At 47.6% G+C, this 26,460-nt stretch overlaps 1 protein-coding gene across 1 annotated transcript in view; it reads right to left on the bottom strand.

The window, feature by feature from the left end:
- LOC311227628 (WD repeat-containing protein 47-like) overlaps positions 1 to 26,460 on the bottom strand; it is a gene marked incomplete at its 3' end in the record, with an annotated part of 92,301 nt that overhangs the window by 8,679 nt on the left and 57,162 nt on the right. Inside the window, exons 13-15 of the mRNA XM_084313351.1 lie at positions 24,409 to 24,578; positions 4,579 to 4,749; positions 310 to 441 (exon numbers count right to left, since the gene is read on the bottom strand). Of these exons, the coding sequence (XP_084169477.1) occupies positions 310 to 441; positions 4,579 to 4,749; positions 24,409 to 24,578 (473 nt within the window). The remainder of the gene's footprint in view (positions 1 to 309; positions 442 to 4,578; positions 4,750 to 24,408; positions 24,579 to 26,460) is intronic.

Here is a 26,460-nt window from a genome sequence, read left to right as displayed (position 1 = left end):
GACGAGGTGCAGTTTAGGTACAATTCACAGTAGGTGTACGAGTTGTAGTGCAAATCCTTTATCAATAAATATAAAGTGTAAGTGTGTTTGTGTGATCTAAAGTGTGGAGAGTGGGTGCTGCAGTGTGTTGTTTGTTTGAGTGTGTGTGTGCGTGTGGGTGTGTGTGCTGTGTGCATTTGATGGTTGTTGCATAGTGATTATTGTTCGTTTAGCGATTATTGTTCGTTTAGCAGCCTGATGGCCTGGGGATAGAAGCTCCTTCTGAGTCTTTCTAGTAGATGATGATGATGATGATGTCGTTGGGTTCACCTGAGCCGTGGAACGCCGTGCCCACCACCCGCACACAGCTGGGCACGCGGAGGTCCCAGAAACGCACCGTCTTGTCCTGCGAGCCCGAGGCGATCATCCAGCCGCCCCAGGTGTAGAGAGACAGGATGTGACCTGAGGAGAGACACACATGTTACATCATCCAGCCGCCCCCCCCAGGTGTAGAGACAGGATGTGACCTGAGGAGAGACACACATGTTACATCATCCAGCCGCCCCCCCCAGGTGTAGAGAGACAGGATGTGACCTGCGGAGAGACACACATGTTACATCATCCAGCCGCCCCCCCCCCCAGGTGTAGAGAGACAGGATGTGACCTGTGGAGAGACACACACGTTACATCATCCAGCCGCCCCCCCCAGGTGTAGAGAGACAGGATGTGACCTGCGGAGAGACACACACGTTACATCATCCAGCCGCCCCCCCCAGGTGTAGAGAGACAGGATGTGACCTGCGGAGACACACACACGTTACATCATCCAGCCGCCCCCCCCAGGTGTAGAGAGACAGGATGTGACCTGTGGAGAGACACACATGTTACATCATCCAGCCCCCCCCCAGGTGTAGAGAGACAGGATGTGACCTGAGGAGAGACACACATGTTACATCATCCAGCCCCCCCCCCCCCCCCCCAGGTGTAGAGAGACAGGATGTGACCTGAGGAGAGACACACATGTTACATCATCCAGCCCCCCCCCCCCCCCAGGTGTAGAGAGACAGGATGTGACCTGCGGAGAGACACACATGTTACATCATCCAGCCCCCCCCCAGGTGTAGAGAGACAGGATGTGACCTGTGGAGAGACACACATGTTACATCATCCAGCCCCCCCCCCCCCCCCCCAGGTGTAGAGAGACAGGATGTGACCTGAGGAGACACACACACATTACGTTACATCATCCAGTCCCCCCCCCCCCCCCCCAGGTGTAGAGAGACAGGATGTGACCTGAGGAGAGACACACATGTTACATCATCCAGCCCCCCCAGGTGTAGAGAGACAGGATGTGACCTGAGGAGAGACACACATGTTACATCATCCAGCCCCCCCCCCCCAGGTGTAGAGAGACAGGATGTGACCTGTGGAGACACACACATGTTACATCATCCAGCCCCCCCCCCCAGGTGTAGAGAGACAGGATGTGACCTGAGGAGAGACACACATGTTACATCATCCAGCCCCCCCCCAGGTGTAGAGAGACAGGATGTGACCTGTGGAGAGACACACATGTTACATCATCCAGCCCCCCCCCCCAGGTGTAGAGAGACAGGATGTGACCTGTGGAGAGACACACACACGATTACATCTGAGGAGGGATCCCGAGGGGACATGTGCCATGTGAGTAGGGCTGGGCATCGACTCGTGATTTCCCCAAAACGATTAGATTCCGATTCACGAGGTCCCCAAAAAATCGATTAGATTTCCGATTAAATTAGATTCCGATTCACAAGGTCCCGATTCTATTCGATTTCCGATTCAATGGTTCAAGGAACCCTCTAACATTGTTGCATTGTTAAAAATATCAATGTTTACATTAACTCATTGGGCGCCATACCCGAGTATAGTCGGGTTTCGCCGCCATGCGTTGAGCGCCAAAACCCGATATTTTTCCTTTGATCCCCGTTCTATACACTCAAGCCGGAGCTCCCAACCAGAACGACTTGGGCATATTGGATATAACGCGCCATATCTCGCAATCTATGAAAAAAGACTGGATTATTTTGGAAAGGGCCGATGTTTAGCGTGTAATAGTGCACAGTGTGTAGAAATGAACTCGTTAGTCAGTGATGGACTATGAACAATGCCTGTCAAATGAGCCATACTATTGTCTCCATAGCTATAATACAGAACACACGATGGGTCTGCAAACATCGCTAAAATGGTCAATAACGCTGGCGCCATTGAGTAAAGATGGGGAAAGGGCGTGGCACTCAATGAGTTAAGAATCGACTCTCAAGCAGTTACATTCCAACATGCCAACATTCATAAAACTCCTGAACTCCCCTCTCGGATTTAAATCCGCCCTAAAAACATGGCTCAGCAGCAACTCAAATTGGTCTTAATATGTTTTTTATCTCTTTTATCATAACTTGGCTTTTATTTCTTTTATCATGAGTTGCTTTTAAGGGTTTGCGGATTTTCTTTTAACATTAGTTGACTGTATGAGTTGTCAGGTTAGGTGTTATTGTACACATTTTTAGGATGTGTCCCGTCTAGTGTACATGTCCATTTGTGCCTTTTATGTTCCATGTATGGACCACAATGGAAACAAGCCTTGGCTTTATTGTGTTTTATCCATTTTTGACCAGCGTGTTGACACTGTTATTGTTTTGTCTTTTAAATGTTTGTCCTACGATTGTGTCAAAATAAAAGTATTCAATCAATTCAATCAATCAATCAACATGAATGTACTTTTTATTGAAACATTGGCTTTTATGTCACGTCTGGGTGATGTCTCAGTAAGTGGTTTAGTAGATTTGTTGTATTTCCACAATCATGTCTGCTAGATGTCTGCTATGGCCACATGGCCCGGGAGAACCAATGGAAAATGCCTATCCCTGGCCAACACAATCCCCAGACCGACAGTCGGGCAATGCGCGCAACGGGGAATAGACCCGTCTCAAACCCTGCCCCTTTTCTTGATCCTCCAATCACAGCTGTCGCTTACCTCGGACTCGAAGTCAGAGGTAAGCGACAGCTGTGATTGGAGGATCAAGAAAAGAGGGCAGGGTTTTGAGACAGGTCCATTGGCATAACGACTAAATTGGGGGATAAAAAAAAAAAAAATTAAAGAAACGATCTTTATTAAGATTTTATGAATCGATAATCGCTCATTCAAATGAAAGATAAGATTCCGAATGGGTAAATAGATCCTTGGAACCCAGCCCTACATGAGAGTTCTGTTCAGAGAAAACTAAAGGAATAAAGAGCACACACCCCGACACCTTCCTACACGGGGAGAAGGCAGGGATTCAGGCTCTGCTTACTGTGGTTCCTGACACGTTGCACGTGGCTCTTAGTAATATTCCCCCCAATACCAATATTGAGCCCGGTGTGGGCGGCTGACTACCAGTCTCAGGGTATGCTGCCCTGCAGAAGCTAACCGCAGTAACTACCCCTTTACTCTAAACTCCGAAACTTTGTCACAAGACGAAACAGATATTGAGAAGTTCAATTTCACTTATAACTGAAATAAATGGTAGTTAGTGACTGCGGTTATTATAGCTTCTGCAGGGCAGTACAAGTGCATCCCTGCTTGAAATAGACTAAAGGTGCATGAAGGTACCCGTGTGTCCACTCAGGGCGTGCAGCAGGCCCCTGGCCCCCCCCTCTGTTACCTGTGTGTCCACTCTGTTACCTGTGTGTCCACTCAGGGCGTGCAGCAGGCCCCTGGCCCCCCCCTCTGTTACCTGTGTGTCCACTCAGGGCGTGCAGCAGGCCCCTGGCCCCCCCTCTGTTACCTGTGTGTCCACTCAGGGCGTGCAGCAGGCCCCCTGGCCCCTCCCTCTGTTACCTGTGTGTCCACTCAGGGCGTGCAGCCCCTGGCCCCTCCCTCTGTTACCTGTGTGTCCACTCAGGGCGTGCAGCAGGCCCTAGCCCCCCCCCCCTGTTACCTGTGTGTCCACTCAGGGCGTGCAGCAGGCCCTGCCCCCCCCCTCTGTTACCTGTGTGTCCACTCAGGGCGTGCAGCAGCCCCTGGCCCCCCCCTCTGTTACCTGTGTGTCCACTCAGGGCGTGCAGCAGGCCCTGCCCCCCCCCCTCTGTTACCTGTGTGTCCACTCAGGGCGTGCAGCAGCCCCTGGCCCCCCCCTCTGTTACCTGTGTGTCCACTCAGGGCGTGCAGCAGGCCCCCCTGGCCCCCCCTCTGTTACCTGTGTGTCCACTCAGGGCGTGCAGCAGGCCCCCCTGGCCCCCCCTCTGTTACCTGTGTGTCCACTCAGGGCGTGCAGCAGGCCCCTGGCCCCCCCTCTGTTACCTGTGTGTCCACTCAGGGCGTGCAGCAGGCCCTGGCCCCCCCTCTGTTACCTGTGTGTCCACTCAGGGCGTGCAGCAGGCCCTGCCCCCCCTCTGTTACCTGTGTGTCCACTCAGGGCGTGCAGCAGGCCCCTGGCCCCCCCTGTTACCTGTGTGTCCACTCAGGGCGTGCAGCAGGCCCCTGGCCCCCCTCTGTTACCTGTGTGTCCACTCTGTTACCTGTGTGTCCACTCTGTTACCTGTGTGTCCACTCTGTTACCTGTGTGTCCACTCTGTTACCTGTGTGTCCACTCAGGGCGTGCAGCCCCTTGCCCCTCTGGCAGTCGGTGGTGTAGATGTTACAGTCCCCCGCCCCGGCGCTGATCAGGATGGCCCCCCCGCTCTCCGGACCCTCCATGAAGGCCAGGTCCCGGATGGTGCCGTCGTGCATGCTGAACTCCAGGTCCGGTCCTGAGGGGCGAGGAGGAGGAGGGGGGGTCAGGGGTCGTCAAGAGGAGGCGCCGAGGTGAGGGAGCGTTTGTGACACGTTCTTAACCCTTTCACTACCACACTACAGACGGTTAACCCTTTCACTACCACACTACAGACGGTTAACCCTTTCACTACCACACTACAGAAGGTTAACCCTTTCACTACCACACTACAGAAGGTTAACCCTTTCACTACCACACTACAGGTTAACCTTTCACTACCACACTACAGAAGGTTAACCCTTTCACTACCACACTACAGACGGTTAACCTTTCACTACCACACTACAGAAGGTTAACCCTTTCACTACCACACTACAGAAGGTTAACCCTTTCACTACCACACTACAGAAGGTTAACCCTTTCACAACCACACTACAGAAGGTTAACCCTTTCACTACCACACTACAAAAGGTTAACCTTTCACTACCACACTACAGAAGGTTAACCCTTTCACTACCACACTACAGACGGTTAACCCTTTCACTACCACACTACAGAAGGTTAACCTTTCACTACCACACTACAGAAGGTTAACCCTTTCACTACCACACTACAGAAGGTTAACCCTTTCACTACCACACTACAGAAGGGCAACCCTTTCACTACCACACTACAGAAGGTTAACCTTTCACTACCACACTACAGAAGGTTAACCTTTCACTACCACACTACAGAAGGTTAACCCTTTCACTACCACACTACAGAAGGTTAACCTTTCACTACCACACTACAGAAGGTTAACCCTTTCACTACCACACTACAGAAGGTTAACCTTTCACTACCACTACAGAAGGTTAACCTTTCACTACCACAGAAGGTTACCCTTTCACTACCACACTACAGAAGGTTAACCCTTTCACTACCACACTACAGAAGGTTAACCCTTTCACTACCACACTACAGGTTAACCTTTCACTACCACACTACAGAAGGTTAACCCTTTCACTACCACACTACAGACGGTTAACCTTTCACTACCACACTACAGAAGGTTAACCCTTTCACTACCACACTACAGAAGGTTAACCCTTTCACTACCACACTACAGAAGGTTAACCCTTTCACAACCACACTACAGAAGGTTAACCCTTTCACTACCACACTACAAAAGGTTAACCTTTCACTACCACACTACAGAAGGTTAACCCTTTCACTACCACACTACAGACGGTTAACCATTTCACTACCGCACTACAGAAGGTTAACCTTTCACTACCACACTACAGAAGGTTAACCCTTTCACTACCACACTACAGAAGGTTAACCCTTTCACTACCACACTACAGAAGGGCAACCCTTTCACTACCACACTACAGAAGGTTAACCTTTCACTACCACACTACAGAAGGTTAACCTTTCACTACCACACTACAGAAGGTTAACCCTTTCACTACCACACTACAGAAGGTTAACCTTTCACTACCACACTACAGAAGGTTAACCCTTTCACTACCACACTACAGAAGGTTAACTTTTCACTACCACACTACAGAAGGTTAACCTCAACTAGGAGGCGGTCCAGAGGGGGCGGAGTCTCAACTAGGGGGCGGGGTCTCACCTAGGGGGCGGAGTCTCACCTAGGGGGCGGTCCAAATAAGTTATTTATTTACAGTACAGTGTATACGGTTGCACAATAGTTTAACATTGAACACAAAAACACGCATGCGTGCACACAGTGGAACAGAGGACCGGGCATTAGACAATGGTGCTTCTGTTTCTAAGCTGCCTCCAAGCTTTCACTGCAAAAATATGTATATATTTTTAAACACATGGTGGCGCTGGCGTGTTTAGTGGCGTCATCGTGGCGCTGCACGCTTATCCCACTGTTGAAGGAAATCACTGGTTTCCATATGGTTATGACAGGCATGTATGTAATGTAAATATCTATATAGATAGTAGGTTTAACAGACCCTCTGTGTGTGTCAAACTCAAACTGTAGAGACAGACATTTTCTCTGTAAGCAGGGTCGGTAAGATAGATAAGGCAAGCTGGGCACAGAACTCAAGAGTCGACATTCTTGAGACGGCACCGTCTGGCCTGATGGGGGCAGGGCAGGGCAGAGCGGGGGCAGGGCAGGGCGGGGGCAGGGCAGGGCGGGGGCAGGGCAGGGCAGGGCAGAGCGGGGGCAGGGCAGGGCAGAGCGGGGGCAGGGCAGGGCAGAGCGGGGGCAGGGCAGGGCAGAGCGAGAGTAGGAGAGAGAGAGAATCAAGGTCACTCATAGCTAGGAAAATAACGTCAACATTCAGACAGAGATAGGGCAGCGTTGCTAGGGGCCGTTGCTAGGACATAGACGTTATAGCTGCGAGTTCTTCCGGTTTGAGACAGACGAGTGGTCGACAGCGAGAAGAATCACACCGATAGCTGAGCTCCCAGCTCTCTGAATGAGGGTTGGGAGGGGGGAGGGGAAAGGCCGCGCGGTATACAGAGCTAGCTACAGGCTAACAGACAGCCTTCGGCTAACGGGACAGGCCGCAGACAGAGATAGAATCTACTAATCTAGTTTCTCATACCATCAAAGACTTTCATTTTGTACGAGATGCTATGTTTATAACAAACAAGAGGTGGACGCGGGCAAATACTGCCGCATGGTCATGCTGGACCTACAAAAGGCCTTCGACACGGTCAATCACTCCATTCTGATTGACAAGCTAAAAGCAATTGGTTTTGATAGCTTATCAGTGAGCTGGATGCAATCCTACCTGGAGGGGAGAGAACAGATGGTAGATGTTGTGAAGGGCCAGATTAAACCGAATATATATATTTATTTATATATATATATTTAATTGTATTTGTATATTCTCTAATATTCCCTGATATCCCTTGTATATTCCTTGTACAATATGCATTGAATATCCATTCTAGCCTACTGAACATCCCATAATAGTCTCCATTCTACTATTGGTCGAGACCTTGGTGCCAGGCTGCCATACCCCTCAGACCCAGTTCAAACGTACCGCTCCACATGTACGAACAAGTCCTAGTTCCGCGTAGGAATCTGACTACCGCACCACTAATGGGACTATTTGTTCATAGTGCGTATATATACTGCGCTACTAAAGTAGGACTTCCTTTTCAGTCCAGTTTCTTACCCTCCAATAGAGTCACAGACGTAAAGCCTCCCCGCGACGCCACGTGTGGGAGTAAGGCCAAGTTCGCCTACCATCGGTATTGAGACATCGTGTATATTAATATTTGAATAGTCATATTTGGCACTATATCGTCGAGTTGGACGTAGTCTATTAAGCTAATAATAGTCTGTTAATATATAGTGCTTCGTGCGGTGAGAATACTACCGTAGTCAGTACCCCATCGTTTCGGGCAGAGAACTGGCTGCTTATCCAGGGTGGTTGACCCCACGTGAAGCTGCACCCGAGGAGCCCCAGAGCCGACGAGCGAGTGGACCTGTATACCGGATTATTCTACCGACGACAGCCCGCCTTCCCAGGCACGGATTATGCTTTGTATACTTTGATTATTCCATGGATAAAGACCCCCGACACTGCCGTGTGTTGGAACCCCCCCCCCTGGAGAGGACGCAAGGTGAGGAGACGCTCTGCAAGACGAGGTCGCTTCACGTCTCTCCTCCGTGGACCGGACGACGCCGGCCCACAAAGAGTCCACCTGCTTTCATCTGTGGTCCAAGGATCGCCGGCGCATTGAACGGCACTACAGTGGGTTCACCTGGGATACCCTTGGCCGGATGAGGCAGCCGGATTCTACCCCGCCCCCTTCCTACTCCTGTCGGCTTACAAGCGACCGGATTAACCCCCTCTAGTGTATCCAGTATATAATCATTAAAGTATCATTGCTGTTATTCCTTAAACTATTCCAGGTCGTATATGTACCACCTGCGCCTTCAGAGATTGGACATTCTCTATTGATATACCGACGAGTACTCTTGCCATAAAAGTGCATACTAATTCCATTCATAAATGTGATTGATTTGATTAAGTGCTTGCTCTACACACCATCGCTGTGTAGAAATAAAGACCTATTTCTAATTCGTACATTTGTGTTGGATCCGTTTCATCTACGTGACAGTGTTCATCATAATATATTTATGCCGTGTACTGGGTGGCCGAATATTAAGTACAAAGGTAGTGGTAGTAAGTATCATATCTAGTAATACAGTCAGGGAATTGTACCCCTCAGTTAAAATTGGTCCTTCGAGCCGGATGGTAATTAGTGTAATATTAATATAGTGTTATTAATATTGAAATGGCCTATGATGAACACTCCACGAAACGATCCTCCTAACCAACGCCCGCAGCGCGAACGACGGCTCCCTCAGTACTTAGAGGCTTACGCTGTCAGTCAACAACCTAGTCTCCTACTAACAGTAAACGCGGTAAAACTAGAAAGTAAAAGTATGTCTAACCCCAACGCCCAGACTACCCCGACCATAGAGGCCCCTACGGGCTCTAATGTAACTGACCAAGTTCACGGTGGGGACCAGTGGGAACCAGACATGACTTCACACCCCGCCAGTACTGAAGAAGTAGTCCCCGATGAGTCCCGGGAGGAATACAACGCTACCGAGAGAGAACTCGGCACGGAAGAAGACGGGGAGAGCACCGTGGAGATAGAGCTCCAAGGCTCCGCAAGGAGTACCCCGAGGGAAGGCTCCCCTATACAACCGCCTTCTCCCAGCGAGGCAGAGAGGACCCTACAGCAGGCCTTCCTCATCAGCCTGAACGCCGCTGCTGAACGCGACCGACTGCAGATCCAGCAGCGGAGCGAAGAAGAGCATATACGTCTAGAAATAAGACGCATTCAGAGAGAAGAGAATGTGGCCCGAGACCGAGCAGACAGCCAGCGAGCAGCTGCTGGTGCTCTACGGGACGCAGAGCGCGACAGACAGCAAGCGCAACTAATAGAACAGCTGATCAGACGGACAACACCCTCTCCCTCCGCCAGAGGCTCCAGGAACTCGTCTAGACACACCTCCAGGGCGGCATCCCCTAGCCGAGTAAACAACCCTGAACTTGACCAACAGACGAGGTCTATACCCCCCACAGACCACCTCCCCCCACCGGTCCAAGCGAGACCTAGCAACCGGGAAGGAGCAGCATATCCTGTGGAGAGGCTAAACCAGAGACTACAAGCACTGGATGACCTAACTGAAGACGAAGAGGAAGAGGAGGAGAACCACGCCCGACGACAGCACAGTACTCTACCGGACCAGGAGGTCCGGTACAGCCCAGGCTATACTCCCGCGGAGCTGCGCTACAGACCCCCGACTCTATACACGGGTGAGCACGACGCACGACCCGCACCGAGGAACAGCACCTGGACAAGCGGGCCATGGTACACTGCCGGTACCAGCCCATACCAAGGAGCGGGAGGAGACTCGCCTAGGAGGCCTCTCCCCCAACGCTCGCCGATGTATCCACAGTCAGCGTCATACATCGGCACGCCTATGGTACCCGACTTCACCCAAGAGAACCGGGCCCAGTATACGGAACTCCGCATGTGTCTGGAGACCATGTTGGTGGATGTATTGGATGAACGCCATAAATACGCCATCCTACTGAAGCACTTAAAGGTACCCCGCGCACATAATATAGCGCTCGCCTACGCGACTTCCACCACCCCATACACAGCAGCGCTGGTAGCATTGGACCAGAGGTATGGGCGCAGATGGGATTACGTGATCCAGGAGATCCGACACATCGACCGCTTACCCCCAGCAATAGACAATCGAGCACTGGACGACCTGTCCATCAGAGTGCAGTCCCTGGTAGGGATGTTGGGAGCGCAGAGAGAGAAGGGGAGGCATGAACTTTACGCCAACTCAAATGTGGAAAGGATCTTGGAGAAGCTGCCGCCCGCTCGACAGGAGCGTTTTAGGCGACAGAGGGACCACCGAGACCCGAATGGCCCCGAACCGAACCTCCTCGATCTAGCAGACTTCCTGGCGAGAGAAGTCAGCAGCCTACGGCTAGATACATTCGGACGGAGCACCCCTGGCTCCAGAGAAGGAACCAGACGACTAAATGATGGAAGAAGATCGGTGACTGTGATGCACCAATCGGAGTCAGTACCGAGCAGCAGGAGCCACAGTACCCCCTCCAGAACGGAGAAGTGGAAGATAGTGTGCCCCTACTGTGAGAAAGAACACTGGCTAGCGCAATGTGACTCCTTCCCCAAGCTGAACGCGGAGGAAGCAAGTCAATGGATAAAGTCCAACAAGCACTGTTTTCGCTGTGCGCGCTCACACATGGCAGCCGAATGCCGCTTAAAGAAAAGGTGCACCAAGTGCGATGGAGCCCATCTGGACATACTTCACGACAGTAACAGACGGCGCCCTTCACCCGCACCATCCAGCCGCAAAGCGAGCGTCATGTACATCGATCCCGCCAGCAGCAGTGGAGCCCGAGTACTCCTAAAAGTAGTGCGTGTGACACTAAGCTACCAGAATAAAGTCCTGGACACTTACGCCGTCCTCGATGACGGGTCAGAGAAGACCCTTCTGCTCGCCTCCGCTGCGGCCCAGCTAGGGCTGCGGGGAAGCGAAACCCAAATGACAATTCGGACAATAAGACGAGATTTGAAGACGATAAAGGGCGAGAATGTCTCATTCTCTATCGCAGCAAGCGGCCAGCCTGAGCGACGGTACCAGATTACAGACGCTTTCACCAGCCAAGAAATAGGACTGTCGCGGTACACATACCCCGTCGCCAAGCTGATGGAGAAATATGCACATCTGCGCAAGTTACCGATCCCGCTCATAGACAATGCTATGCCGACCCTGTTGATAGGCTCCGACCATGCAGACCTCATTGTCCCGATAGACCAGGTTCATACCGGACCCCGAGGCTGTCCTGCAGCAGTCGAGACCCGTTTGGGATGGACTCTCCAAGGCCCGCTCGCCAAATCTCTCAACCGAAGTACAGCCACTAGATGTCTCCACTCCCGAGTCAAAGAGGGAGAAACCGCACTCCTGCAACACGTAGAGCGGCTATGGACCTTGGAACAAATGCCCTTTAAGAACGGAAAGAAAGACATTCGCTCTAAAGATGACATTTACGCCATTCACCTCCTCGAGACAGGGACCAAGAGAGTCCCGGTCAACGGCGTGTTGAGATACGCCACGCCACTCCTGCGGCGAGAAGGAATGCCTACTTTCCACGCCAAGACAGACGCCACAGAACGGTACCTGCTGAACACGGAGCGGCGCTTAGCCAAGAACCCCGCCCAAGAGAGTGTATACCGCGCTGAGATTGAGAAGCTCATCACAGCGGGACACGTCACAAAGATGGACATTAAAGAGGCTGACCAGACCACTGAATCGTGGTACGTGCCTCACCACAAGGTCCATCACAACGGTAAAGACCGCATAGTATTTAACTGCAGCTACCAGATCGGATCCCAAAATCTGAATAAAGAGTTACTGCCCGGTCCTACACTCGGCCCCTCCCTACTCGGCGTTCTACTCCGCTTCCGCCAGGAAAAGGTGGCCATCAGCGGGGACATTAAAGGAATGTTCCTGCAGGTGAGATTAGTAGAGGCGGACAAGCCCCTGTTACGGTTCCTATGGAGAGAGAAGCCAGGAGATGAGCACCCAGCCATCTACCAATGGGAAGTCCTCCCCTTCGGAACGACGTGCAGCCCCTGCTGTGCTACATTTGCACTACAGAAACATGTAGCAGAGGACCCAGCAGCGGACGAAGAGGTCCGACACAGCGTAAAGAACAGCTTCTACGTAGACAACTGTCTACAAAGCCTTTCAACCCAAGAAGAAGCCGAGGCTCTCCTGATTAAACTCCGCGCCTCATTGATCAAAGGCGGCTTTGATCTCAGGCAGTGGGCCAGCAGCGATCCGCAAGTACTGCGCAGCCTCTCCTCCGAGGACAAGGCAGCCAGCAGCGAGACCTGGATGGCTACAATCCCGGGAGAAGCCCAGGAGATGACCCTGGGATTGGTGTGGCGATTCAAAACAGATTCGCTTCACTACAGACACAAGCCCCTGACTACGGAGCAGGGAAGGCCGGCGGCGGCGCCGACCACCAGACGGAGTGTGTACACAACACTCGCCCGACAATATGACCCGCTAGGATGTATTCTACCGTACACCACCAGGGCAAAAATGATTGTACGAGCATTATGGGACAAGGACCAGGGCTGGGACGACCCCATTCCCGCACACCTTTCATCCACCTGGAGAGAGTGGGAGATGGAGCTCCACTCACTCCCAGGCGTTAATATGCGCCGAAGCTACTTCCCACCCACGGTGAGGCCAGAGACATGTAAAATGGACTTACACGTCTTCAGTGACGCCTCAGAGGTCGCATACGGATCAGTAGCCTACTTGCGGGCCCAAGAAAGGGGGGGAGAGATCTACACAGCATTTGTCCTCGCCCGCTCGAGAATAGCCCCACGCAAGCAACAATCTATCCCACGTCTAGAGCTCTGCGCAGCCCTAGCCGGAGCGCACCTAGCCACGCTCATCCAACGTGAGCTCACCATACCGGTGTCTAGAACAATCCTGTGGTCAGATTCCACGACGGTACTCGCCTGGATCAAATCGGACTCATGCAAGTACAAAGTCTTCGTGGGAGTCAGAGTCACCGAGATTCAAGACTTAACCGAAGAGTTAACCGGAGAAACAGAGTGGCGCTACGTTGATACAAAACAGAACCCAGCTGACGTCATCACCCGGGGAATGCCCCTGGATGACCTCACCCGTCGCAATGTCTACAGTGACGGCCCCGCATTCCTAAGACTCCCGGAAGGACAGTGGCCCATGCCTATCCCGAGGGAAGCAAGTCCAGAGGAGGTGGAAAATAAGAAGTCTGTGTTCTGTGGATTGAGCACCGTAGCCTCCACCGACCCTAACATAGACGATTGCACGTCCATAGAGAGTGCACAACAAAGAACATTCCTGCGGTACCACCCGGAGTGCAAGTCCCCCGCTGATATGTCAGCAGCTAACTACGAGGAAGCAGAATTGCTTCTACTGCAGCGAGCCCAGAGAGACTCGTTCCCCGATGAATTGGCCTGTCTACAGGGAGGAAAGCCCGTCCCATCCGACAGCAGATTAATTCATCTGGCCCCCGAGAGCGACGCTCATACCCTCATCAGAGTGGGTGGTCGCCTACGCAGAGCCCCCAATCTACCGGATGACATTAAATACCCGATCGTATTGAACAGCCGACACAAGGTCACAGAGCTGATTATAAAGAAATACGATGAGGATGTACATCACGCAGGAGCAGAAAGAGTCTTCGCGGAAATCAGACGTCGTTACTGGATCCTACAAGGAAGAGAGGCGGTACGACGCTTCCAGCGAACATGTCTAGACTGCCGCAAGTGGCGCGCGCAGCCCAGCATACCAAGGATGGCTGACCTTCCTCCATGTCGCCTCCGAATCGGTGACAAGCCATTCCACTCAACGGGTATGGACTGCTTTGGCCCGCTGCACATAAAGAAAGGAAGAGGAACCGAGAAGCGGTGGGGTATTGTATTCAAATGCATGACCACCAGAGCGATACACATCGAGCTTCTCCCGACCATGAGCACAGACTCATTCCTTATGGCCTTCCGTAGATTCACATCACGGAAAGGAAGACCGTCTACCCTATTGTCCGATCATGGGACAAACTTCAAAGGCGGCGAAAGAGAGCTGAGAGCGAGCTTCCAAGCTATGGGCCCAGAACTTAAGACCCACCTCGCTCCAGCACAGGTTGATTTCCAATTCAACCCCCCAAACGCACCCCACTTCGGTGGCACTTGGGAACGAGAAGTGCGCTCCATAAAGACAGCCCTGTACGCAGTACTTGGGGCCCAGACTGTGGCGGAAGAAGTCCTAATGACAGTCCTCACGGAGATTGAGGGAGTACTTAACTCGAAGCCCCTCGGATATGTCTCCAGTGATGTGGCGGATATCGACCCAGTTACCCCCAACACACTCCTGATGGGGCGGCTAGATCCTGCATTACCCCAGACAATGTACCGGCCTGAAGAAGCGAACGGCCGACGAATGTGGAGGTACAGCCAAGTATTAGCCGACAAGTTTTGGAGCAGTTTCCTACTGCACTACCTACCGTCTCTACAGACCCGCCAGAAGTGGGTAAAGGAGAGAGACAATTTGACAGAAGGAACAGTCGTCATGATTATTGATCAATCACTGCCCAGAGCTATGTGGCCGGCCGGCCGCGTAAGCAAAGTGATCACCGGTGCCGACGGCAAGGTCCGAGCAGCTGAAGTGCTCGTCCAGGGTCGCACTTACACCCGTCCCGTGGCGAGGCTCATAGAACTGCCTCGACTCCCAGACACAATCGATGATGACCATGACCCTATAACCCTATGACTTTGTGAAGTTGACTGACCCCTACAGCAAACCCTTATGTGTAAATAGACAACGCGATTAATCTGTCTCTGCTTAACTGATTAGGTCTGGGACCAATCAGGGGGTGGCTGTTGTGAAGGGCCAGATTAAACCGAATATATATATTTATTTATATATATATATTTAATTGTATTTGTATATTCTCTAATATTCCCTGATATCCCTTGTATATTCCTTGTACAATATGCATTGAATATCCATTCTAGCCTACTGAACATCCCATAATAGTCTCCATTCTACTATTGGTCGAGACCTTGGTGCCAGGCTGCCATACCCCTCAGACCCAGTTCAAACGTACCGCTCCACATGTACGAACAAGTCCTAGTTCCGCGTAGGAATCTGACTACCGCACCACTAATGGGACTATTTGTTCATAGTGCGTATATATACTGCGCTACTAAAGTAGGACTTCCTTTTCAGTCCAGTTTCTTACCCTCCAATAGAGTCACAGACGTAAAGCCTCCCCGCGACGCCACGTGTGGGAGTAAGGCCAAGTTCGCCTACCATCGGTATTGAGACATCGTGTATATTAATATTTGAATAGTCATATTTGGCACTATATCGTCGAGTTGGACGTAGTCTATTAAGCTAATAATAGTCTGTTAATATATAGTGCTTCGTGCGGTGAGAATACTACCGTAGTCAGTACCCCATCGTTTCGGGCAGAGAACTGGCTGCTTATCCAGGGTGGTTGACCCCACGTGAAGCTGCACCCGAGGAGCCCCAGAGCCGACGAGCGAGTGGACCTGTATACCGGATTATTCTACCGACGACAGCCCGCCTTCCCAGGCACGGATTATGCTTTGTATACTTTGATTATTCCATGGATAAAGACCCCCGACACTGCCGTGTGTTGGAACCCCCCCCCCCCTGGAGAGGACGCAAGGTGAGGAGACGCTCTGCAAGACGAGGTCGCTTCACGTCTCTCCTCCGTGGACCGGACGACGCCGGCCCACAAAGAGTCCACCTGCTTTCATCTGTGGTCCAAGGATCGCCGGCGCATTGAACGGCACTACAGTGGGTTCACCTGGGATACCCTTGGCCGGATGAGGCAGCCGGATTCTACCCCCCCCCCTTCCTATTCCTGTCGGCTTACAAGCGACCGGATTAACCCCCTCTAGTGTATCCAGTATATAATCATTAAAGTATCATTGCTGTTATTCCTTAAACTATTCCAGGTCGTATATGTACCACCTGCGCCTTCAGAGATTGGACATTCTCTATTGATATACCGACGAGTACTCTTGCCATAAAAGTGCATACTAATTCCATTCATAAATGTGATTGATTTGATTAAGTGCTTGCTCTACACACCATCGCTGTGTAGAAATAAAGACCTATTTCTAATTCGTACATTTGTGTTGGATCCGTTTCATCTACGTGACAGTGTTCATCATAATATATTTATGCCGTGTACTGGGTGGCCGAATATTAAGTACAAAGGTAGTGGTAGTAAGTATCATATCTAGTAATACAGTCAGGGAATTGTACCCCTCAGTTACAGTAGAGGTAAACGGTACTCTATCCCCCCCCCTCACAGTGAGCTGTGGGTGTTCCACAAGGAAGCATACTAGGACCGCTACTCTTCCTAATTTATGCAAATGACATGTCGTCAGCCTGTGACTGCAACTTGTTCCTGTTTGCGGATGACTCAGCCCTGCTGGTCTCTGACAAGAACAAGTTGCAGGTTGAAAAAACCCTCAGCTCGGAACTAGGCAAAATCTGCATATGGCTCGCTGATAACAAACTATCATTACACATGGGCAAAACAGAGTCCATTCTCTTCGGTTCAAATAACAAACTCAGCAATACCGACGGCTTCTCAGTTACAGTGGGTGACAATATTGTCACAAGGAAAGACGAAATTACCTACCTGGGTTCCATCCTAGAGGCAAATCTTTCCTGTGACAAAATGGCATCCAATGTAATAAAAAAAAGTCAACCAACGAACTAGATTCTTGTATTGGATCTCCTCTCTGGTAAACAAGAATACCCTGAAGACTCTGGCAGGAGCACTCATTCAAGGGTACTATGACTATGCGTGCACCTCATGGTACCAAAGCACCTCAAAGGCGCTTAAAACAAAATTACAAACATCACAAAACAAAATGGTCAGACTACTACTTGACCTGAACCCCAGAACCCACCTCACCCCTGCCCACTTTGACAACCTAGGATGGCTTAGAGTAGACGACAGAGTACAGCAACTTGCAATGGGCCTGGTCTACAAGATACACTATACAACAGGGGTGCCCATGTACATGTCAAAATACTTCCCAAAGGTCAGTGAATACCACAACCACTACACCAGAGGAAGCTCAACAAATCATGTTAAACCCAGATTCAGCTCAAACAAGGGACTAAACACGTTTCGCAAGTATGCCACAACAATGTGGAACGCCCTACCCACAGCTGTAAAGGAATGTGAATCCCTGCCCACATTCAAAACCGCTCTTAAAGAGCACCTACGGGAGGCTGCAATTCGAAACTGGCCACCGTAAATGCCCAAAACCCCCACCACCTCCTAATAGACAGTCTCCTCCCCACCGCATGTATATATTCCCTCCCCGCCGTATGTATATTTCCCTCCCACCCCCTCCTAATGTACAGTCCCCTCCCCATCATATGTATATACTCTGTCAGGATCTAGGGGTAACAGTACTGTATATTTGAATACCGCTTATGTCACAAATGTATCAGTACTAAATACCTATATGTCCCTATGCCATAAATGTCATGTATGTTGTGTATGTCATAAATGTCTATATGAATTGAAAATGGGGGACCCTGATGGAAACAAGACAAACGTCTTTCTCTGGTCTGCATCCCCTTAACAATTGTATGTATTGAGCCGTACTGTATTGTACCCATTCTGCAATCTGTTAAATAAAGTTTTCATTCATTCATTCATTCATGGAAATAAACATCCTGCTGATATGAGACGACGACTCCCAAGTACCTTCTTTTGCCCAGATGCATAAACGGGGACAGTGTTACAGCCAGCAAGATTGCCATCATCAACAACTAAAGACACAACGTGGAGACTTCACTTTTTATGTCCGTTCTATTTTATAATTTTTATTTTATTTTATTTTATTTTTATTTTACTATTTTTAAACTGAATCATTTTAAACTATTTTTACTATTTGTGTTACTGAAAACTGTAAGCGGAGAGCCTATTGGGATGCTAGATCCTAATGTGAAACACTGTGATTCTACCTGTCTATCTTTTTATGCTCGCTTATGCCTGTATTTTTTACTGTTGTGCCATATCTTTCTATGCTCGCTCATGCCTGTATTTTTTATGTCCGTTCTATTTTATAATTTTTATTTTATTTTATTTTATTTTTATTTTACTATTTTTAAACTGAAACATTTTAAACTATTTTTACTATTTGTGTTACTGAAAACTGTAAGCGGAGAGCCTATTGGGATGCTAGATCCTAATGTGAAACACTGTGATTCTACCTGTCTATCTTTTTATGCTCGCTTATGCCTGTATTTTTTACTGTTGTGAAGCACTTTGAACTGCAACCTCTGTATGAAAAGTGCTATACAAATAAAGTTATTATTATTATTATTACTTCGCGCTCACTCAGATCTTCCGATCAGCACCTCCTGGTGGTCCCCGGGTCCAGGCTCAAAACAAGGGGTGATCGAGCCTTCGAGGTGACGGCACCAAGGCTCTGGAACGCTCTCCCCCTGGACCTGCGAACTGCCCCCCTCAGAAAACTCTTTTAAAAGACTAACTAAAAACACGTTTGTTCAGAAAGGCCTTTGGTCATACATAGGCACTCTTTCTTGTCCTCACTGTTCCTATAGTTTTGTTTTTTAATTAGTGACTGATGATTTTTATCTAAATTCTTTTATTCTACTTTTTTATCTGGTTTCACTGTTTTTTAACTGCTGTCTGTTGTTGTTGTTGTCATTTATTTCTGATTTTGTTTTCGTTTGAAGCTGTAGTGTAAAGCACCCTGTGCATTCGTGCTGTGAAGGGTGCTATATAAATAAAAGTCATTCATTCATTCATAAGGGCTGAAAACACGATAATCTTAACTAGGGATGTCCCGATCCGATCACGTGATCGGGGCCGATCACGTGATTTTCCGAAGATCGGGATCGGCAAAAAAATAAATAAAAAAATCTGCCATTTTCTTTTTGTTTTTTTTTACTTTCTTTTTTTTATTCAACAAACATGACCATGTTCACGTCTTAAACTCATACCGAGGCCTTAGTTTTGGTTTTAAATTGCATATCATCATTCATTTATTTATTGTCACACAGAGCAGAAGAATTTTGCCAAAACAAACCAATAGTATCCAGCTGCAGAATGGCAGACCAGCCACACTCCCAGACCCAAATTATTATTATTATTATTTTTTAATCCCAATTTCTCACATTACATTCACCCTGAATGTTGACGTTATCCAGGTGAAAAGTTAACTTCATAAATCATTTGATGTATAATTAAATCAAAGGAAATGCGTTTGGGTCTGAGAGTGTGGCTGGTCTGCCGTTCTGCAGCTGGATACTATTGGTTTGTTTTGGCAAAATTCTTCTTTTTTTTTTTTTAATTTTTTTTATTATTGCAAAACAAAACTTATTAAAAGTCAGTACTCAACACACAATGTATAATGAAACTTTCAGTAAAGGTGGTTAAAATATATGCAAGTACAGAAACAGGATAAAACAAAAATAGTCAATAATAACATTTTAACCGTATACCGTGTATATCCAGCGAAGTTACAATTATATAAATGTTAGTATATAATATACCCCTAATACCTATTTTCTAAAACCCTACACACATATGCTCCAGCTCAAATCCCCCCCTCCCGGACCCCCTCTTGGATAGTACCTCCATTATCCCTCACTCCTAACCAGACATCACCATTATAGGCTAGCTTTTATTCTCTCCACCACTTCTAACCACATTAACATTTTGGATTCATTGAGCCCCAGAATTCTTGCTGTTGATATTTCTTGATATATCACATCAAGATATGTAAGAAACCACACTTTCCGGCACATTTTTTCCGGTTGAAACCAACGTGATGCAATCAGTTTTTTAGCTACTGTGATACCCGATAAAACCAATCTTTTTAGTTGTGGGTTCACTGCAAACTCAAAAACATCATTCAATAGCAATACCGCGGGGTGTACAGGTATATTCCAAAATACGAGTATTGATAATTGTTGGGACACATCTTTCCAGAATGCCTTAACTGGTGGGCAGTCCCAATACATGTGCATAAATGTTCCTTCGTCCCCATTTGTACATTGGGAGCATTTGGAGTCTTGTATAAGCCCCATTTTGCACAGCCTTATAGGAGTCAAGTATGTCCTGTGAATATAGTTCAGATTGATTTGTTGATGATCCGGGTTCCTTGATGTAAGTCGGACATTTGCCCAGGCTCCTTGCCAATCAAAGTCATTTTCCAGGTCTGGTATATCCCTCCTCCAGACATTGTCTAGTTGAAGGGTTTCGTACGAGGACGTTAGTAATTGATAATAAAAACCTGATACAAAACCTCCCAATGTATCTCTTTCATAGAAAAATTTGTGGTATCTGTGGTGTTCAATTGGTATGTGTAATGGAACACCGTGAGATCTCATACAAAGTCGTAACTGTATGTAAAAAAGCCATGTGGACTCGGTGAGGTTAAACTTTATGCATATTTCGACATAACTACAGAGGCCCTTGTTATTAAAAATATCCCCTAATGAGTGTATGCCTCTTTCTTCCCATACAGGGAATCTTATAGGTCGTTTTCCCATTAAGAGAGCATTGTTATTGAATATGGGAGTGTGATTATGCCATACTTGATGGTTAGGAAATTTCCTTTGTGTTTCCCGCCATGTCCTGATTGCATGGGTTATTATTGGGCCAAATTCTCGCTCACAATGCTTGATTGAAAGTTTAGTGTATGCTATGTCTTTCAATCTCTGTGGGGCTACTATGTTTTCTTCTAATTTTCTCCAAGATACCAAAGCCTCGGGGTCAAACCATATCTTCTTCAATGGTCTTAATGTGAAGGCATTAAAATATTGTAAAAAATCTGGGACTGCCATGCCACCGTCTGCTTTACTTCTCTGTGCGGTGGATCTTTTTATGCGAGGTGGTTTGTTATTCCAAATAAATTTGTATGTGGAGGTTTGTAATCTTTTCCAGTAGCCCTCTGGAGGAGGTAACGGAAGCATTGAGCTGAAGAAATTGATTCTTGGTAATACATCCATTTTAACTATTGATACCCTTGCCTGTACTGAGTTTTTAAGTTTTGCCCACCTGTCCAGGTCGTCCTTGATTTTGTTCTGTATTTTTGTGTAATTGTGCTTCACCGTTTGTCTTATGGTGGGAAATATTTCCACACCCAAGCATCTGAAATGTTTGACCATGGGTATCGCACCTGGGAGGGTTGTCTCTTTTTTTGCACTGGTGTTAAGAGGAAGAAAAGCCGACTTAGGCCAATTTATTTTAAATCCCGATAAATCACCAAAGTTCTCTATCAACTTGAGTATAAGCGGCAATGTGTTGTTGGGGTTTTGCATGAACAATATTACGTCGTCCGCATATAAACTAATTTTATGATGTGTGCCCTTGATTACTATTGGTTCTATGTGTTGGGATTGTCTTATAAATTGTGCTAAAGGTTCTAATGATAGATTGAATAGTCCGGGACTAAGAGGGCAACCTTGTCTGGCTGAACGCGATACCGGAAAGATATCGGAGATGAATGTGCCTGTTGTAATCCTGGCCGATGGGTCCTTGTATAGTACTTTAATCATATCAATGAAACCTTTTCCTAACCCCATCCTTTCCAATACTGCCCATAGAAACGACCATTCCAACCTGTCAAATGCTTTCATAGCATCCAGGGATAGTATCGCCTTAGGTGTGATGTCCTCTTTGTCTGTATCTAGTACGTGCAGTATTCGCCTTATGTTATCATTGATCAGGCGACCTTTTATGAAGCCTGTTTGGTCCGTATGAACTAAAGACGTCATATGCTTTTGCAATCTGATGGCTAATATCTTAGAGTACAGTTTGACATCGGTTCCGAGGAGGCTTAAAGGACGGTAACTACCGCATTCAGTGGGGTCTTTGTCTTTTTTGTGAAGAACTGAAATGAGTGCGGTATTTTGGTGTTCAATGAAGCTTCCCTCTTTGACTGAGTATAAGATCATATTTAGTAATAAGGGTCCAAATATGTCCCAGCAAGAAATGTACATTTCTGATGGGATACCGTCAATTCCCGGAGCTTTGCCGTTTTTCATTCCGGATATGGCCTTCTTGAGTTCTTCTAATGTGATCGGTACTTCTAACTGTTTAGCGTCTTCATCCGTAAGTTTAGGGAGAGTAATTTGATTAAGATATGTGTCTAATTTGTCTTGATCAAAGGTCGTTTCTGAGTTATATAAATCGGAGTAGAATTCTTTGAATGTATCGTTTATTATTTTGGGTTCTGTTACTAGAGCTTGTTGTTTCCTAATGGCAGTTATATCTGCAAATTTTGCATTAATTCTTAGTCGCATGGCTAATAGGTGACTAGGTTTAGAACCTTGGAAGTACTGCTGTTGTCTAGTGCTGCGTATTTGCAATTCCGATTTTTGTCTGTACATTGCTTTGATCTCTGTCTTTAGAATGTTAACTTGGTTATCTAGTCTAGTAGAGTTGTTGTATTTTAAAGAATTAAAAAGCGTTTAGTAAAGCGTTTCCATTTCAGACAGTTTTGTGTTTTGATTTTTGCGCAATATGGAGGTAAATCTATCCGAGAAATCCTTGATCATATTCTTTACCGACATCCATAATATTCTGGGATCTTGCACCGAGTTAGCATTATCTTGTAGGAATACTGTGAGAGCTTCTTTAATTTGTGTAATGAATTCCTTGTTGTTAAGCAGCATCGAATTAAAACGCCATCTTGGGGCCCGGGTAGATAGTGTACCAAATGTTGCTTTCAGGATTAAGTAGCAGTGATCTGATAGCGCATTGGGTGTCATTTCCACTTTGTATTTATCAAATATTCTCGGGGATGCAAAGACGTAATCAATTCTGGATAGTGTGTTGTGTCTCGCCGAACGACAGGAGTACTTGCGGGTCATGGGGTTAAGTGAACGCCATAAATCAGTTACTCCTGTTGATTTCGACCAATCTTTTAATGCTTTAGATGAATTCTTTTGTTCGCTGGAGAAGGAAAGGTAAGTTTTGTCCATCCTTGGGTTCCAAATGGCATTAAAATCCGCACCTATTATATATGAGTACTCGGGATGGTTTAACATTTCTCCTGTTAGTGAAGTGAAGAAACCCACTTCGTACAAATTCGGGGCATATACCGCTGCCAATGCAATTTTCCTGTTATTGTGTATAATCCTAGCTATAGTTATGCGCCCCTCAGCATCCGACCATACCCCTTTCAATTCGATATTTAATTTGCGTCTGACGACTATGGCTAAATTCTTCTGCTCTGTGTGACAATAAATAAATGAGGCCTCAGTATGAGTTTAAGACGTGAACATGGTCATGTTTGTTGAAGAAAAAAAAAATTTAAAGGGGAACTATTTTACTATTTCTTTCACTATTTGGGCACTTTTACACAATTCCTGTGAGTCTATGGAACACCTCTGTAATATATATATTTTTTTTATTCATTGTTTTGTATTTCTAATCAAGTCCTCAAAAACAGCATTTTTCTACCTCAAGATCTCGAGCTGTTTTGAGCCTGGGCTCCTAAACCACTGTGCACCGTCGTGTTCACCTGAACATTAACATGCAGCAGTGACTATATGACATCACATATAGGCACATTTTCAAATGACTCAGTTCAGTGAGGGTGAATATTGTGAGAGGAGAATTGGAAGAATGCGCCAATATGAGAATTTTGAGACATAGATCATATTAATATAAGTTCACATAGCTAGGAAACAATGCTAAACACTCAAAAAGGCCATTTATAAGATAGTTCCCCTTTAAAAAAGATTTTTTTTTTTTTTTTTTTTTTTTTTTGATCGGATCGGGAAATATCGGTATCGGTAGATACTCAAAATCACATGATCGGGATCGGATCGGGAGCAAAAAAAACGTGATCGGGACATCCCTAATCTTAACACTGTTTAGGGAAAGCCCTGAAGACATCATCTCATAATCTCACATTTGAGCAGCCTCTCCAGCATCGTCCCTCAGACTCAACACCCCCCCACTTCCCCTCGTCTACCGAGAGCTGGGCGCTACGGCGGCGCCATCATTTTTTTTACGACACGTTTCATAGAGGGCTGCAGGATTCTCACCCGTGGCGTTGCAGGTCTCGGCGCTGAAGGGCAGGACTTTGACGTATTTGTCGTTGGAGCCGGTGGCCAGCAGCTGTCCGCAGTGGCTCCAGGCCACGCAGTAGATGGAGCCCTTGTGATGCTTGTTCCTCTTGAAGCGGATCACCGGCTGCTTGGTGAGGCCGGAGCCACTGTGGAGAGGAAGAGGAGGATGAGGGGAGGAAGAGGAGAGGCTGCTTGGTGAGGCCGGAGCCGCTGTGGAGAGGAAGAGGAGGGTGAGGGGAGGAAGAGGAGAGGCTGCTTGGTGAGGCCGGAGCCACTGTGGAGAGGAAGAGGAGGGTGAGGGGAGGAAGAGGAGAGGCTGCTTGGTGAGGCCGGAGCCACTGGTTCAAGTGAGAGTTTCTTTATTAGTCATACAAAAATACAGAATACTTTTTTTTTTATTTTTATTTTTTATCTTTTTCCCCCTCCTTTTTCCTCCGATTTTCTCCCATCCCAATGTTAGTTGTTATGCCAATTCCCAATCCCCTTCCTGGTCGCTGCGCACTTACCCCCCACAGTCGGTCTGGGAGAGTGGAGGCTATCACGTGCTTCCTCCGACACACGTCTAGCCAATCAACCGCTTCTTTTCACCTGGCAGCGCGGACTCTCACTGAGAGGGTGTAACGTGTGGAAGGATCACACTACCCCCCTTAGATCCTATCCGCGCTTAGCAGGCGCCCCGACCGAACTGTAGGAGTCGCTGTTTACAACGACCCGGACCCACCCCGCCAGCTTTTCCCACCCTCTAATACTGCCAATTGTATTAGTGTGAACGGCCAGCCAAGCTGGTGACAACGCCGGGAGCTGGATTCGAACAGGCGAATCCAGCGTCTCTGGCGTTGGTGACAAACGCAATCTCCGCTACGCCACCTGACCGCCCTAATACAGAATACTTTTATATGAAATGCTTTTTTCTGTTTTGCTCCTGAGAGTGTGCTAGACAAAAATAGATAAGTATAAAATAGAAAGTCAAGTACGTAAACAACGTGTAAACAAGTGTTCAATATACATATATACAATACAGTACAATGCAGAAATGGGATGAGGTACAACTTAGGGTAAGGTGCAATGAGGTATGAATTGTATTGCAAATCTCTTTACCAATCAATATAAAGTGTGTTCAAGTGTCTAAAGTGGGTAAAGTGGGTGCTACAGTGAGTTGTTTATTTAAAGTGAGTGTGTACGTGTGGATGTGTGTGCTGTGAGTGTATTTGATGGTTTGTTACATAGTGTTATTGTCGTTGAGCATCCGATGGCCTGGGGATAGAAGAGGGGGGTCAGGAGAGGAAGAGGAGGGTCAGGAGAGGAAGAGGAGGGTCAGGAGAGGTAACTAGTGTTTATGTGTGGTAGTACCTGGTCTTTATGTGTGGTAGTACTAGGGCTGAACCCAAATGTTCCAATGTTTGGACCTTCGTTTGTTACGTTGGCGTTCGAATTCCAAATCAACATTCGAATAAAAAATGTTTAATAAAAAGAAATAATTAAAAAAAAAATTATATTTCTTTTTAATATATTTTTTATGTGTCTATTCATTCTGTTTAAACCAATGGGGGGTTTTTCCTCACAGTTGCAGATAAAGATTAGGCTACACTAATATTATAGTATTAAAACTGATGAGTTATATTCATTAACACATTAATTGCGTTGAGTGCCAACAACGAGTAAACTCGTTGTTATGATTGTTATTTCTTTTATTCGCTATTGGCATTCATAATTCATCCAGGAAGCCTCCGGGAGCCAGCTGGACCCTGTCTGATATTGCAACGCCTCAATACCGCCGCCTGGTGGATTTCGGGCGAGTTGCACTCCACTCTAAACCAGAAGTGGCGCTCGGTGCATCGGGGAAAAAGCTCCGCCAGAGATATGTTGTAACGTGGATCAATATACACACCTCGAGTGCATGGGATCGCTTTTGAGACGCAATAATCAATATGCTTTCGGCGTTTATTGCGTCATACAAACGGAAAATGGATCTAGCAGATCGACGTCAAATAATTGGAATTCCTTTTCTCCAGACGCATCGGCCAGAGG

The sequence above is a fragment of the Notolepis coatsorum genome, assembly GCF_963971535.1.
Source record: "Notolepis coatsorum genome assembly, chromosome: 4".
NCBI classification, from domain to species: Eukaryota; Metazoa; Chordata; class Actinopteri; order Aulopiformes; family Paralepididae; genus Notolepis; species Notolepis coatsorum.
The sequence above is the reverse complement of the archived record's forward strand: the minus strand, read 5'-3'. Positions and strand labels throughout refer to the sequence as shown.